This window comes from Sciurus carolinensis, chromosome X (assembly GCF_902686445.1).
Source record: "Sciurus carolinensis chromosome X, mSciCar1.2, whole genome shotgun sequence".
NCBI classification, from domain to species: domain Eukaryota; kingdom Metazoa; phylum Chordata; class Mammalia; order Rodentia; family Sciuridae; genus Sciurus; species Sciurus carolinensis.
Genome location: NC_062232.1, coordinates 5,551,824 through 5,568,741, shown reverse-complemented (window position 1 = coordinate 5,568,741; position 16,918 = coordinate 5,551,824). Strand labels below are relative to the sequence as shown.

Here is a 16,918-nt window from a genome sequence, read left to right as displayed (position 1 = left end):
TCTCTTAGTTGCAAATTTGCCTATACCTTCATATAATGATTTTTGACTGGAAATAGCTATTATGGCTATTATGTTAAATTCTCATCTGAAAGTAAAATATTTTACTAATACGTTTATTAACCTAGAAGTATTTCCTACAGAGACATTCGTGTAATAAATGCTTAGCAGATGATAATCATCTCAGATTTTAAAGTAGGAAGAATCCATAATAAGAATATAGATGCCAACAAGCCACATTTAGTCCTGGAAGATCAGTATTAAGTCCTTTCTAATTCATTTCATAAAATATTAGGTGAGTATCCCTAATCCAGAATCTAAAATGCTCCAAATTTGAGATCTTTTGAATAGTAATATGCTGTCACATGGAAAATTCCACACCTGACCTTAAGGGCTTTAGTAAAAACAAGGACACAGTAAAAATAGTGTATAAAATTGCTTTTATTATATATGTATAGTAAGTATCTGAGACATAAATGAATTTTGTGTTTGGACTTGGGTCTCATACCCAAGATCTCTTTTATATATATGCAAATATTTTAAAATCTAAAACACTTCTATTATCTGTGAGGGATACTTAATTTGTTAAATTTATTGATTTTTTTTATTGTGACTCAGATTTGCAAGAGGTACAGAAATAAATGTGTGATACATACTTTGAAGGAACTTACATTATACTTGATGACAGATTATAACAATTGTATAATAATTATGTACAAATTTAATGAATATGAAATCTTGAACATACAAATTATTAAACACTGAGGAAAATCATCTTCTAATTTTGGCATCTTATGACCATTCACATTTATTAAAAATTGAATCTCTTTGAGGATTGTGCTAACTTTCAACTGTCCAAAATGGCTAAAGTTGGATATTTATAGAAGGTCCATTATACTTTGGAAACAAACACTCTGGAAATGGGAAAAGTATAGGGTTTTCAGTGAAGTTGAGCAGTCAGTCCACTGTACCTGAAAAGTAGACTATAAATTCTTAAAAGTCCTTCAAGGGCAGGCTGAGTGTATCTTACAGATCATTATGATTCATTGAAAAGCATTTGCAATTTATTCTAAATAATTAAAACTCACCGTAGGCTTTTGAACAGAAGACCAAGATACATGTTTTAGAGAGAAGTTATTGCTAATTGGAGAGTGTTTAGATAGAAAGCAAAATGATCCATTGGAAGTTGTTGGAATATTCTGAAGAGGTGTTGAAGAATCTAGACTAGAAGGTGACCCTAAAAATGCAAAAAAAGGAGTAGTTGCAAAGAATGTAACAAGTACAAACAGCAATACAGTTAATAAAATGGAGAACAGTGACAAACTGGAGATCCCAAATTTTTCACTCAGGCCCCTAGACTATTATTACAGCTTATAGATTGTAATGGAAAACCTTATAAATTCCAAAATTTAACAGAATTGCTTAAGTAAGACTTGAAGTAATAAGTTATTGAAGAAATTAACCAGAAGTCAGAGTACCACTTGACTGAGAAATTAAAGATCCATTCTTAAAACTTGAATATCTGTAATTTTGAAATAAATTATTTAAATCCAATGGTTACTTTTATATAGAGTCTTATTATGAGACCAGGTAGATTCTGGTTAATGCTATACTTCAGAAAAGTGAATATTTCCAATATTTGAAAACAAACAACTTTTATATACTGTAATACCATCTATTATCCTGGCTGATTCTTTGTAATTCATCAGTCTTTCTGTAAAGATGAATTATTATCTTCATATGTTAATGCTCATGAATGCACATATTTTGTACTTACTTGCATATTAAGGCAAAGAGTTGACTATAATTTGTTACTCATCTATCAGTTTCCTATTCTTGAAAAACATCAGATTGTATGTATTCAAACTTTTGTTCTTTTGTCTCTTATGAAAGATTAACACTGTGAAATGTTCCAAAGATCAAAATATGAATAAAATACAGTAACTTTTTTATAGAGTTCAGGCTTTGAGGGAATACAAACATTCAAGCATAGTACATTATCATAGAAATACTAAAAGACAAATAATGATCATTTTTATTTAATTGCACTCTAATAATTTGGGATAAAATAAAAATAAATTGATCTTTATCAAATGTAGATTTAATTCTCTTAGTCTCTAGATATGTAGCATTATTCTTACCCTTGGGTGTTGAACAAAAAATAGTGTCTCACACATCAAGTATAATTTTTAAGCACTTGAATATAACCTAAACCACTGCCCACAATTTCATGTAAGATACAATCCTGTAGTGATAGTAAAATGTAAATAATTTATGCTAAAATTCAACTGTCTCTATTAATTGCTTTTTTTCTCCTGTATAAAAATAGGTGGAGGTTTTTAATCTGCTTTTTGTCACTAATGAAAGCAATTCTCAAAAGACCTACATAGTACATTGCCAAGATTGTGCACGAAAAACAAGTGGAAATTTGGAAAATTTTGTGGTGCTAGAACAGTACAAAATGGAGGACCTGATGCAAGTCTATGACCAGTTTACGTTAGTAAGTGAATTCAACATAGTTAGCTGAGTTGTGAATTAGTAGTGTTTGTGCTGCTTAATAAATAGAAGTTAGTATATTATAAATTTTCCTTTGATTTAACACATGGTATGTAAGGAAAAATATTCTTCTCCTTCATACTTCAAAATAATTTATGAATTTGAAATTGACATGTTTTACTCTTTTTTCCTCCTTAATAAGAATGTCCTAGTCACAATAATTATTTTAAAATCTTTGTGTGCTGTTTGGATATTATCAGTCTTTATATTATTTGACCTAAATGATAAAACTTTTGATGATAGGTTTCTTAGTTCTTCTATAGTAATCATTATATTTCTATTACTGTATTCTAGATAGTATATTATATATAGTAATAGAAATAGTGATTGTATATGTGTTTTCAAATACACTTGTTTCCAAGCTAATTAAATTTATTTAAAATGTGATCCTTCCTGTAAGCATTGACTTCATGTTAATATTTGATTAACCTTGATAATGATACAGTATATAATACCCATGTAATAATATTCATAGTCAATTGTGCAGTTTTTAATTTCAGAGACAAAGTTTGGGATAATCCATTTACTTCTGACTTTTGATGACTTTTTATAAACAGAAACAAAATAATTCATGAATTGTTAGTACGGTCATGTGGCCTTGTGTTCTAAATTTGAAATTTAGTTCCTAATAGTTCTTATTTAATGATCTTTTTATTTGAGGAAGAAAAAACTTACATGGAATATGTAATATATGTAAAGTAGCTGAGCATAATCATAAGTTGATTATTAGAAGAATTTTAAGAAATTTTTTAGTTATTTTGAAATCAACTTTTCTTGTAGTAAAGACTGGACTTTTAAGTGTTTTAAAAAATATGTCAATTTAATATTCTTAAAGTTTTGACTTAAGAGATGAAGTACAAAAATTGGTGGAGGTAATGGTGTAGGAGTTATGGGAAAGAGGGAAAGATTCTGGTATAGACAGGAATAATATCTTACTTAGCAGATGATTGAGATTTGCTGTTTTTTTTCTAAACTCACTTTATGAACAGGTTGTATGTTGTTTGTAGGCACAAGCTATAGACTTTCTTAATGATTTATATAACAAAACAATTTTATAACCTTGTTTTTCTTTTCAGGCTCCTTCATTAACATCTTCCTCATCTTAATACTGTTCCATAAACATGAGACCTTTCTGCTCTTCATGAAATACCTGTATCACTGGTTTATAGCTGTTGCATAAAATTGCTGACTCAGAGTTTTGTCTATGCAATGTTCCAAGAATAGAGGGTCAGTCAACTAGACAGGAAGAGTGCTGCCTTTACTCCAAGACTCAGAAAGCTGACCCAGATGTTTTTCAAAAAATTATCATCATCGTCATCATATGTTTGTGTATATCTGACAAAACTGTCAGTGTTACACAGAACTAACTTGAAAAATAACCTTTTTTCTGTGTCTGCATTTCTAGGCCTATGGATAAATTTTCATCTGCATTTTACTTTTTCAGGATTTTCCTGGGGTTAAAAATTATGTCTTGACTGGTCATTTCTTTGTAATATGGCTAACAAGTTTTTAAAAATATTTTTTGGATCAACTTTTTATTTTAATGTAAAAATTTGGATGAGAAAGATTTTTTGTTTCAATGTAAGTTTAGAGACCATTATGATTATCCTTTGGTTTCAGAACAAAACAAAAAATTAATTTGCCAAGATACAAAAGTAATGGATTACATGTAGACTAAAGAATAAACTTCAGATTGTGATTTTATTTCTAATCTTGATACAGATTTAAATTATTTATATAAATACATATTTATTGCTTGACAATATTTGTGGATGAAATGTTGTTATTTTTTTCAGATTTACTTGCCATTAAGGAGTTTTGTAATTTTAAACATTACTCCTATTACATTTTCTACATGTAAATAAAACTGCTTAGCATTGTACAGAAACTTTTATTAAAATTGTTTAATGTTTAAAGGGTTTCCACCATTATGAGTTTTAAAAAGTCTGTAAAAACCCAATTTGTGCTCATATCGAATCAAATGAATACATGTATTTTATGTATGTGTGCATATGCACACATATGTATAATGTATACAGAAATACCAATATATAATTGTATAAGCAATTTTTAAATTTTTTACATCTCTGATAGTTTTTGAGGTGCCTACTATAAAGTATTGCTTACCAAAAAAAAGTATGTTTATTTTTAAAGTTATGTCTTTCAGTCTCATTTATTAAGTAGCTGTTATTGCAATGATGTCAAGAAATAATTGCTAGCAAAATGTATTTTAATAATGGTAGGAAAAAATAGTACAGATATTAAAGGGAACATTATAAATTAGATAAATCTTATTTTTCATTTAAAGATTTTTTTTAAATGGAAAAAAATCCAGAATGATGATTTATTTTAGAGAATAAATATATTAACTGTTTATTTTTTAAAGTTAAATAACAAAATGATAGAGGGAAAACACAAAGGATGGGGGCATTAAAATTTTTTTTATCACTACAAAGTTTTAATAAGTTCATATGAACACCTTACTTTTTGTTTAATATTATAATCTCATTTTATAATACCTGGCTTTTCTGCCTATACTTTCTGAAGCATTTCAACCTGTTTTTTTTGTTGTTGTTGTTGTTTTTGTTTTTGTACCATGGATTATTGAATTCAGGGGCACTGGACCACTGAGCCAAATCCCCAGCCCTATTTTGTATTTTATTTAGAGACGGGGTCTCACTGGGTTGCTTAGCACTTCACTTTTGCTGAGACCGACTTTTAACTCTTGATCCTCCTGCCTTAGCCTCCTGAGCCTTTGGGATTATGGGCATGTGCCACCACTTCTGGTGAAAAGCTTTAATCTTGTGTGACACAATACCTGGATGATGACATTAATGAAACATGTTTTTTAGACAATTTTTAAATATTTTGACATTTTTAAAAAAATTTAAAGACTAAAGACATGGAGACATTTTATTGTTGGGTAGTTTATAAGTATTGAAAACCATGAACTGCAATCACCTATGTATTACTTCAGAAGAAAACAATTGCAATTTTCAGTAAATGAAGAGAAGTACTAAATGACTCCAGATGTTTTAAATACTGATATTCTTGTGCTTTTCTTGTAAATCCTCTTGTTCAGAAATCATTGTCAACACAAACTTTTTTCAAACAAAAATTAAAAATCAACCCAGAGAGATCAAAGATTATAGAATACTAAAGCCACACCTGAAATTTTCTTAAGCATTTCTGCTTTTCATTACTCTACACTATTGTTATGTCTCAACTTTTTGAGATGAGTTTGTTACTACAATCAATATAAATTGAATGTACTGATTTAAAATCACTTAATTTTCCTTTACTGCATTTGGATTTATTAAGAGTAATACTTCTACTTTTCAGAGGTTAGTATAAGTCTAATGGATAGAATCAGGAAATAAGAAACCTTTAATCAGTATCACTTAGGTTTATGTAGATAATTGAGGTCCTCTGTTACCTAGTTTCTCTCTCTCTCTTTTTTTTTTTTGACTGTGCTGGGTATTGAACCCAGGGACTTGTGCTTGTAAGGCAGTCACTCTACCAACTGAGCTATATCCCCAACCCCTAGTTTCTATTTATAACTTTATCATCCTTTCTAAGGGTGTTTAGGTTTTAAAAGATATACATTCCTACTTTGTTTTGTTTGATTTGTTCTTTTCTAAGTGATAAAGTAGATGCTACCCAAATGCTTTTCACTTAAGCAAATGTTTATCACAGTAAGTATTAGGAAAGAGCCATAATCCAAAAAGTTTCTAAAGCAGCAGTTCTTTTTGTTAAAATAGGAACAAAGTGGGAAACTCGGCAATATTCTTTTTTCTTTCTCAACTATTAAATACAAACTTTTATTGAAGATTAGCTTCTATTTCTGACATGATTATGTCTTCGAACTTGCTTGTGCTAGTGTTAAAAATTTTTTTGCTTCTTTGTTTTAATATTAAACATCATTTTTTCAAAGGAAGAAAATTATAAAATAAGGCCCTGAAAATACTGGTGTTTGATCAACTGAGGTTTATAATCAGATAAAATGATTTCTGCATAAATGAAGATTTTTGTTCTTTGGAAATATGTGAGCCCTTTGTTTAGTCTTATGTATTTTCATTCATTCAGACATTTTCTTAGTTTTAATAGGATACAAACATAGATGTGATGTGAGATTGCCTCCCCACCCCTCAGTACCCACAAACATTTTGCCATCCAATATGGGAGATTCATAGAAATACATCAGATAACAAGAATATTACTGTTGAGCTTTGCATTCAAGGATGGGTTAAGTAATCTGCTATTCACACCTTGAGGCATCTGAATAGTTGGCATAAATAAGGAATGAGAGAATTAACAGAAAATTAGTAAAGGGAGCTGATGGCTTCAACCCCCTTTAAGTTAGACTTTCAAATTATCCTTACAGGTAGTAATAGAGCTGTTAATTTTTTTTAAAAAAGAAGTATATCTTGAAAATTTCAAAATCTTCCTGTGTAGCACACTCCATTTGTTCTACATATAGAAGTTTAAAAAATGGCTTGGGCTTTCAGATATTTATATCATAGACTAGAGAAGTATAAACACAGATTTGGGAAACATTTTAAGGAATAACATCCACAGATTTCATTAGTTCTCTTTCTAGTGGACAGGAGTGCTAATAAAACAATAACAGTCAAAAGACTCAAAGCAGATGATTAGAGTTTACCTGGAGAATATACAGGAAATTTTAATTTATTTAGAAGAAAATGGTAAATATGTGGCTATGGGATTTAGGTGTAGATATTAATGTGTTGGAGTACATCTAAGAAGTGAAGAGGGATGAAGCAAGTATACCTGGTAACAGCACATAGATCAAAGGAAATAGAAAAAAGTCAAAAGAGTAGGAAGAAACGTTTTTTAAAACCATTCCTACATCATATTGAATAGAAACTTGAAGAGATTATTTTGAATCACAAGGTTTCTGTGATGTTAGATTGAGCAGTTTCTGTGAGATTGTGGTATAAAACCTGATTACCATAATTGAGAAAAGGTTTTCAATTGGGTGGGTCTTTGTGGAAATACTGGAACTTGAGATATCTTTAGGTTTATCAGATTACCAACTTAAAGCAAAATTTTGTAGTATTTATCTAATGTATTTTGGGGGCGGGGGGGCAGGGAAGGGAGGGAATACCAGCATTGAACTTGGGCACTAGACCACTGAACCACATCCCCAGTCCTATTTTGTATTTTATTTAGAGACAAGGTGGTTTTGAACTCACAGTCCTGACTCAGCCTTCCAAGTGTACAGTCCATACTGATATTCGTGTTTCTATATTTGAAACGATCCAAATGATGTTTTTGCTTTGAAAGAATATATTCTGACTTAACAGTACCTACCATTTACTGTGTACTTGGAAAATATCTTACTAAGTTCTTTCCACATATTTTCCTGTTTAACCCTAACAGTGATCCTCAGAGGAAGATATAGCAGTTATATTTTTATTTTGTCAGTAAAGAACTAAAAAGTGGAGAGGTCACTAAAGGTTCAGACTTGATCAGACCAACATCAGTTGTGACCTGTGTCTCACAATAGGAAATTGGAATTCCTAAATACTTGCAAGACAGTTTTTGAAGAAATTTTTTCATTTGGTGATTTTGAGTTGGGGGACCTATAAATAAGCATATATGTTTTGATGTAATTTTTATTTTCACATAATTGAATATATAGTCATAAATCTGAAGATCATATGTACTTTTTACTCATTTTCATCCAGTGGTAGCATCTTGCAAAACTAAAATGTCTCAGTGCTGACATCAAAAAACATTCAGAATTGCATTAGGACTGTAGTGTTGTTCAGGTTGACCTAATATAATAGTTCAAACCATCTCCATCTCCTGCCCCTCACTGTTACCTGTCACCTCTAGTTACATATTGATATAGTCTCTATTTTATTTGCCATATCAAGAATGTTTTATAAAAAGTCAAAAAAAATTTGTAACCAGTGGGGATGGTCCTGTTTTCATAAACTAGAGTTCCCTGGAGATATAGCTTCAGTTCCTTTTATGTAGTTTTTTTTCTTCTTTATATCCCTTGTATAGATATACTACCTTTCATGTAGACATTACTATAAACTGCCTCTCACCCCAAATTCTTGTGTTGAAATTCTGTCCTGTGATTGATGGCACAGAAGTTGTTCCCATTGGGAAGTAAAGCAGTCATGTGGGATTAACACCCTTCATGAATAGGATTACACTCATAAAAATGAGAATCAACTTGCCCTTCTAGTCATGTAAGGACAGCAAGAAGATATCCTGTTAAAGAAATGAGTCCAGATCTAGTGTAACTAGTTCCCCAAATTGTGAGGAATATTTGTTTTAAAGTGGCACAATTGTTAATGCTGCTGTTTGCTTTTGAAACTAGAAGACCAAAAGGCCTAAGATATTTACCCATTGAAGGATATATGTATTGTTTCCTGTTTGGGGACTATTCTGAATAAAGATTGTATGTTTGTGTACAGATTTTTATGCATTCACATTTTAATTTCACTGGGATAAATGCCCAAGAGAAAATTCACTGAGTCATTTATAAAATGCATATTTTAGTTAAAAAATAAACTTCCAGGAAGAGAATATGGTAGAAGGGAGGTAGGTGAACTCCACAGCTCTAGAAAGGAGACAGTGGAGGAACAGTTGACCAGAGTTGGGCAGTAAACAGTTCCTTAACACTGAACCCAGAACAGAGTGGACAAAGTGGGGAGGGACAACAGAAAAGAGGAAAGGCATGTAAGCTCATTTTCTTCCTAACTGAAAAGAAATGCATACCAAATTAAAACATGATAGGAGCAATGCAGTCAGTAAAGGAAATCAAGCAATTTAACCCTAATTGTGCTCAGAAAGCCATGCCAGTCGTGGCAGCCATTTTGTGGAGTTCACAGCTGACCAGTCTTCTGAACATAAATAAATCACCATGGCATCTTGTTGTGTTCAGATCACAACAAACAGAACCAGAGAGATGTCTCGGTATTTCATTAAGAAAGAACTTGATCACTACTAACTGAAAGTTACTAAAATTGCCCACCTAACTAGGGAAGTGGGATGAAACAGCACCAAGAGTAGCAATTCCCTGGAAGACTGGCCTAACCCAGTACTCCATGCACCTAGTACAGTCATTTTCTGAGTAGGATTGTTTTCCTAATGTATTTCTTAGCAGATTAATTTTTGGTATATATAAAATATCTTGATTTTGTGGTGGTGGTTTTTCTTGTTTTGGTTTTTGTTTGTTTGTTTGTTTTTGTATCCTGATAGTTTTCTGAATTTGTTTATTAGCTGTAGCAGTCTTCCAGTGAAGTTTTTTGTATCTTCTTAGTATGGGATCCTATCATTATGAAACTGATAATTTTACTTCTTCCTTTCCTATTTTTATCCTTTTTCCTTCTTTTATCTAATTGTTCTGACCAGAATTTCTAGTAGTATACTAAATAAAAGTGATGAGTGGGTATCTTTGACTTGTTCTAAATCCTAAAGGAAATGCTTTCAGTTTTTGCCAATTTACTATGATTTTGGCATTGGTTTTACGTAATAATAGGTACTAAATTTTGTTGAAGATTTTCTCTGCATTTATTGAAATGACTAAAAATCAATTTTTTAAATTTATTTTTATTGTAAACAAATGGGGTACATGTTGTTTCTGTTTGTACATGGAGTAACAGCATACCATTTGCATATTCATACGTTTACATAGAGTAATGATGTTTGATTCATTCCGTTATTTTTTTCCTCCCCCCACCCACCCCTTTTGTCCTTAATTCTTTTTTTTTGGGGGGGGGGGTGGGAGGTATTCTTTTTTTTTTTAGTTATGTATACAATAATATTAGGATACATTTTGACATAATTATAAAAACATGGAATATAATTGACTCTAACTTAGTCCCGCTACTGTTCTTTTTCCTCCTTTCCTTCTTCCCCTTGTCCTCTTCTCTCTACTGATCTTTCTGCTCTTTACAGTTTTGTTTTGTTTTTAATTAGTGTCTGGTAGATGTACATGATGTTGAGATTCACTCTGATATGTTCATGTATTTTTCACTAAGATCTGATCTTTTCCATTAAATTCGGCCTTCCTCCATAAATCCAAGGCTTTCAGCTTTTCAGTTTTTCTTTACTTTTTAATTAATTTCTTTATCCATAGGTCATCTGTTTATTTGTCCATGCTCTGCTCTGATGGTGGCAGGAGCTGGTGCATCTCTTAAGGTATTATTTCTTATGCTCAAATTACTGATTTTCTTTAGCACTATGATTTTTTAAATGTATTTCAGTATTACTTTTCAGTGAAGTTCCTTTGTTGTTCATCTTGCCAAGAAGAAGCCTTCCTGTTTTATGTCTTGTCTAAGGCACTGCTGGTATGTTCTTCTTTTCTGTACTTTGCCATCTTTCCTCCCCAGAGTTTTGAATTAGATTTCTCTGGCAGTAGAAGTAATGTGGGCTTAAGGTTTGTAAAATACCTGAATCCTTTAATATCTTAGTAGGATCAATCATTTTTACTTTTTCTGTAGCCAAACTAGCATTTCTACTGTAAGACAACTAAATTTACAGAACTCTCAGGCAAAACATGATTTCCAGGTTAGAGTTTTTCCTTTTAGCACCTTTTGACTTAATGTTTTTCTCCCGCAGAAAAACAGTCTTGATGTTATTGGCAAATTCTTTCCCAGGAGAATCACAATTTTTTTTTTTTTTTTCCAGTGCTGGGGATTGAACCCAGGGCCTTGTGCTTGTAAGGCAAGCGCTCTACCAACTGAGCTGTATCCCCAGCCTGAATCACAGATTCTTACATGTGGAATACCATAGTCCAGATAATAGGATGAATAGAAATCACCTTTTGCATCTTAATTTGGGTGTCCATTCTCTGAGTAGCCATCACCCAGGAAATGGAACTGAATACAGTGGTGGTCAAATGTTGGTACATAGTTCAAGTGATGGACACACAGATCCACAGCATACAGCAAGTAAGCAGCTGATGTGTGTTTAACTCGTAAACCATACACAGCTCTAGCTGTTGTGGCTGCTATCTCCAAATACAATCCATTTTCAATGAATGAACAGAAATGCAGCCACTCCAACTTCAATGCCACCTCAACAGCCATCTTCCTTGAAAATGGGAATGAATCCATTGGCTATACAAACACCTTCACTACCACCACCTCCTATATACATCCATGTACCTGGTTATGGTACAAATCCAATTACTGTTACAGTTTTGAAAGAAACCTTTCTTCTGGTTAGACAGTTCAAAGAGGTTTGCAGATTCTTCCCAAATTCCAAGTGCTTTCTATGTATCTCCTCCTACTTATGTTAGACAGACACCTCAGGGTTCATCAGGAAGATCATCTGCACAAAGTATATAATGGTAATCCTCACCAAAGAGCCCAGTGCCTCATTATGACCAACTGCCTTTATCTGTTTTTCCACACTCAAAGAACAGTCAACCTCAGAAACAAATTTCTCAGTCAGCTTACAATTCACCACTTTCTCAATATCCTTCACTTGACTCTAGCTCATCACAGCATCAAATGCAGTTTTCTCAGCAGGGCATCTTGAGCTCTTAATGTGTTTATGCCATCTTCAAATAATCTTCAAATAACCATCTCATATCCACGAGGACCTCCTAGCTATCAGAACCAGAGATACCATTCGGTTTCCTATTTCCCATATACAGCAAATAACACACTGACAGGATCCATGAAGAAAATAGAAATTACAGTTAAACCTTCACAAGGTAGTGCAACTGCTATTGGTAGTGGTTCTTCACCCATTAGTTACCTGCCTTTCCATGGTATCAAACTCACTGTATACAATCACTGTTATCTTCAAGTTCTTCAAGAGGAGGATATTATCAATCAAAATCACTTAGTGTTAATCCTGTGCATATTAGCATATTACATATATGTAACCAACTTGTCCTTCATGTGCTCTAGCATAATCTTGGATAATTCCAAATCTACATACAGTTTTTTAAATTGCTGTAGGCACTGTGTCCATCTATAACTAAATTTTTTTTTTTTTTTTTTTTTTTTTTAAGAAAGAGTGGAGTTGCAAGGATGTATTCATATCATACTGGTCCATTGCAGATTGGAAATAGGTTCTTGTTCCCCATGTTGAAGATTAAACAACCAAAATATGCCAAGGCAAATGTAGCAAGCAAATTTTATGTAAGAAAGTTAAAGACGACAGACTCCTCCAGACAGGAGGGGGCATTGGCACCAAAAGCCCATGGGAGTGGGCAATACAACTTGCTTTCTTATACTACCCCAAAGCCTCTTTAGTCTGTTTTCTTTCTTCACCAGATTGATAACTGGAGCAGAGATACAAAGGTAAATCACTAGCAACTCAATGTTCTCTCTGATTACCAGTCATCATTGACTCAACTCCCATCATTCATTGCCTGTGCTGTCAGATCTTTCCCCTGCCATATTTTACTGAGGAATGTGACATTCTGTCCACTTAGGCCAGGCAGGACTGCAGGCAAATTGCTTTTTGGCAAAGAAAGCATGGGAAGGTCAGCACGGTGGACCCATTTTATAGAATTATTCTCAACTTCATATTCCCACCATTCTCATTTCTCCCCTAACACCTCCCCCTCAAGGACTTTGGGATCCTAATTCTTTTAGGGTATTAAGACATTAACTCATTTTGGATACTTCCTGCTAAAAGGTAAAGTTGGAGGAGGTAACTGGAGGCTGTGACTAAGAGTGGGGGTCCCTGATTGCTTCATGGCTATGTTGCACCTGCTGCTTGGGAATGTTTCCTGCAAAGGTACAGGATGCCCTGTTGCTATGGTGATGCCCCACCCAGAGTGTCTCTGTGAAAAAGTCTTAACCAGTTTGACCTTGAGCACATAGCTCCCTGGGAGAGGAATTCTGAGCATAAGACAACTACAGTGTTTTCACCAGCACTGGTACTTCTAAACCTTCCCAGCTAACAGTAACTTTAGATAAAGAACTTTCTGAGTGCTACAGGAAGTTCCACCAAAGTTTGCAACAGTGAAATAGCTACAAGAATGTTTCTAGCCCTGTAACTAACTCCCTTTCTTCCTCACTCCCACAGTCCCTTCTTCCTACCTTCTTTCCTTTACAAAAATGGGGTACAACTTTTCATTCCTATGTCTGTGCACGATATAGATTCCTGCCATTTGTGTAATCATACATCTACATGGGGTAATGAGGTCTGTCTCAGTCTACCATCTTACATAACCCACCCCCTATCCCCTCTCATTTCCCTCTACATAATCTAAGTTTCCTTCATTCTTCTCTACCCGCCACCCCTGTTATGTATCATCATCCACTTATCAGGGAAAACATTTAGCCTTTGGGTTTTTAGGCTTGGCTTATTTCATTTAGCATGATAGTCTCCGGTTCCATCCATTGATCTGCAAATGCCATAATAATATTATTATTTAAGCCTCTGCAGTCCTTTACTTTTTTTTTTTTTTTTTCATGTTTTGTAGATATGTATGGATAACATGACTTTACTTGTTTACTTTTATGCAGTGCTAAGGATCCAACCCAGGTCTTCAAATATGATAGAAAAGTAAGTGCTCTGCCACTGAGCTGCACAGCCCCAGCACAGTCCTTTCTTCTTGATTATGAGATCCTATATAAATAAACTTTTTGGGCCAACTCTTCAATCACTGTTTCTCCATCTGAAACCAGTGCTCCACCTGATCCCAGCCTGTCGGGGTTTCGGCCGGACCCCTGGCCCTAGGTGGAGCCTGGCCAAGATGGCGCCTGGCAAGCTGCCAGTGAGGTTGAAAAACTGCTATTCTGCACGTATACAACTAACTTCACCTTGAGGAAGTCTCAGTAATTGGTCAGGGCCTCTGCATGATTCTTGCGTGATTCTTAGGTGCTTCAAGTTATACCCATATACGTCTATCTTCTCCCCACATATCATGAATATTCTAATTAGTTGATATAACCTATATAAGTGACAATAACTTCCCTAAAAAAGGAAGAAATAAAAAGAAGAATCAGCTGTTAATAAAGAAGTTTGCCACCCATCACGTCTCCGGGTCGTTCTTGCTGGCGAGAGCGACACCAGCCTTTTTATCTTAATGTGTGTGTGTGTCTTTCTTAATCCCCTTTACCCCTTGCAGATTTCTCAGGTTCAGCAAGTGACCAAATCCTTTTCTCCATCCCGTGGGGCATAGAGAGTTAAGGGTATTTGGCATCAGAGCAGTCCAGATGTCCATGGTGGCAGTTGGTGGGTTACTAGATATGATGTACACATAGCAGATATCATGCTAAGACAATAAATAAGACAGTAAAGCATTGTTTTTTGCAGTTAGCACACGCACACACAAAAAATCACTTCTTGACTGATGTCTGAAAACCATAGATAGGAACTCAAAAGTTGTAGATGGAATCCACATGCCACTGATTTGTCAGTGGAGGCCAATAAGGCTTTAGAAATATTAACAGTTTTTAGAAATATGCAAAACATTTAGTTTTTATGTCACAGGTGTCCTCATGAGCTGTAGTTAATATATGTAATGCCTTCTAAGTTTGGTATAATACCTTTCTACTGACATTATCTCTGTGTTCAGTAGAAATTCCTTTATCTTTGTTACTTTGGATCTTTTTGGTAAAGTTAGTTAAGACTTTTCTGTGCTGTATACACCTTTTGGACCAAAATGAGAGAGAAATACTGGGGTTAGATAATTATAGTAGCAAACGTATATCAAGCCTGCCTACATAGGATTTTAAGATGATTCACAGGTATCAAATTGACTCAAAAAATGACTTGACAGTTTCTTCTGATAGTTATCAGGGACTCCTCTCTCTTCCTTTATACCTTCCAGCTTTACTTAACTTTTGGCAGAGCTTACACAATCGTACATCTTAAATTACATTTAAAGAACTATTCTGTCCTTTTAAATGCTCAGGTATAGCTGTGCTTTGGTTATTAAACTAGTGCCAGGTGTTTAAAACCAAGTTGGTCAAAATTGTCCTTGTTTTTATTATTGTTAAGAGTCACCTGAGATTCCTCAGGGTGTCACTCTTGGGAACTTGGAAGAAGCCTCCTAGTTTCTCTAGTGCCATCAACCAGGATAGGTTGAGGTCTTGCTGACCATATATGGCTTCCCTTGGAAGCATCAGGGACATTTCCTTCTCTGATGACCCTCTTCTTTGCAGCATGTACTTTGTTTGACTTCCTGTTGTCTAAGGTCCCTTTGATCCCCCTCATATGCAGATTGTGTGGCCCAGAATTGCAAAGCTGACCTAAGAGCACAAGAGTCAAATATTAGGCTATTTTCTTTCTGAGCCCTTTTCTTGACTAGTTTCCAAATTTTGGTTTAAAGCATCCAGCAGTTTCACCAGTCTTGAAGTAGGATTACTGGGTTTTAACTTTAATGTCTATAATTTTATAGTTGTTTACCCCTTCCATTTAATTAGAGTCAGTATTGGTACTGGAAGTCAGCTTTATATCCTGTTTGTCCTATAGGTAATGGCCTATTATCTCAAACTAACTCAGGCTATTATATTAGAACTGGTGCTTCTGGGGCTGGGGTTGTGCTCAGAGGTAGAGTGCTTGCCTGATATCTGGGGCACTGGGTTTGATCCTCAGCACCATATAAAAATAAAATCAAGGTATTTTATCCAGCTACTACTGAAAAAAATATTCTTTAAAAAAAGAAAAAGTTGGGCTGGGGAGATAGCTCAGCTAGTAGAGTGCTTGCCCCTGAGTTCGATTCCCAGTGCCGCAAAAAAAAAAAAAAAGAAAAAGAAAAAGTTATACTTCTGTATTCAGACAACCATTATAAAGTTTGACAAGGAAAATTCAAAATGGAATGAACAAGAGCAAAAACATTGTATAATAACTATGAATCAAGAAACAATTGCTATAATCCCAAACCTCTACATGATTATATCCCCCGTTTATTTTTTTATTTTTATCTTTTTTTATTTATTTAATTTTTTGGCGGGGCTGGGGATCGAACCCAGGGCCTTGTGCTTGCAAGGCAAGCACTCTACCGACTGAGCTATCTCCCCAGCCCCCCGTTTATTTTGAGATCACAATAATCTTTACAAGAAAAATCTATCGTTTGAACTTTTGAAATGAACTTAAGTCTAGCCTGCTTTGAAATCATGCTAGAATAGAATAAGGCAAAAGGCAGAGTCTTAATTCTGGGGAGGTGTCTTTGTGATTAAATCTTAGGGTAAAGTGTTTTATTTTCTGAAGCTGAGTTTTGTCTCTTCAATATTATAAAGTTCTCTCTCTTTTTTTTTTTTTTTTTTTTTTTTTTTGCGGTGCTGGGGATTGAACTCAGGGCTTATGCTTACGAGGCAAGCACTCTACCAACTGAGCTATATCCCCAACCCTTCTCATATTATTTTTTGAGTCTATATAAATATTAGTTAACACAATTCAACATTAC

The 16,918-nt window shown here is 34.0% G+C and overlaps 1 protein-coding gene and 1 non-coding gene across 7 annotated transcripts in view; one reads left to right on the top strand and one right to left on the bottom strand.

Annotated features, from left to right (window-relative positions):
* The window catches only part of LOC124972020 (lysine-specific demethylase 6A), a 220,392-nt gene extending 211,279 nt beyond the window's left edge, over positions 1–9,113 (top strand). For 5 of the 6 annotated variants that reach the window (XM_047536094.1, XM_047536095.1, XM_047536098.1 and 2 more), the window contains 2 exons: positions 2,327–2,497; positions 3,630–9,112. In XM_047536094.1, coding sequence (XP_047392050.1) covers positions 2,327–2,497; positions 3,630–3,659 — 201 coding nt within the window. In that variant the 3' untranslated portion in view covers positions 3,660–9,112. Of the gene's footprint in view, positions 1–2,326; positions 2,498–3,629 lie in introns of all 6 variants that reach the window. The other variant, XM_047536093.1, reaches the window with a different exon arrangement.
* A 7,346-nt stretch (positions 9,114–16,459) lies between these two features.
* Positions 16,460–16,536, bottom strand: Trnaa-ugc (transfer RNA alanine (anticodon UGC)). The gene has a single exon. It is a non-coding gene; the product is annotated as a tRNA-Ala (tRNA).
* Positions 16,537–16,918: the final 382 nt, after the last annotated feature.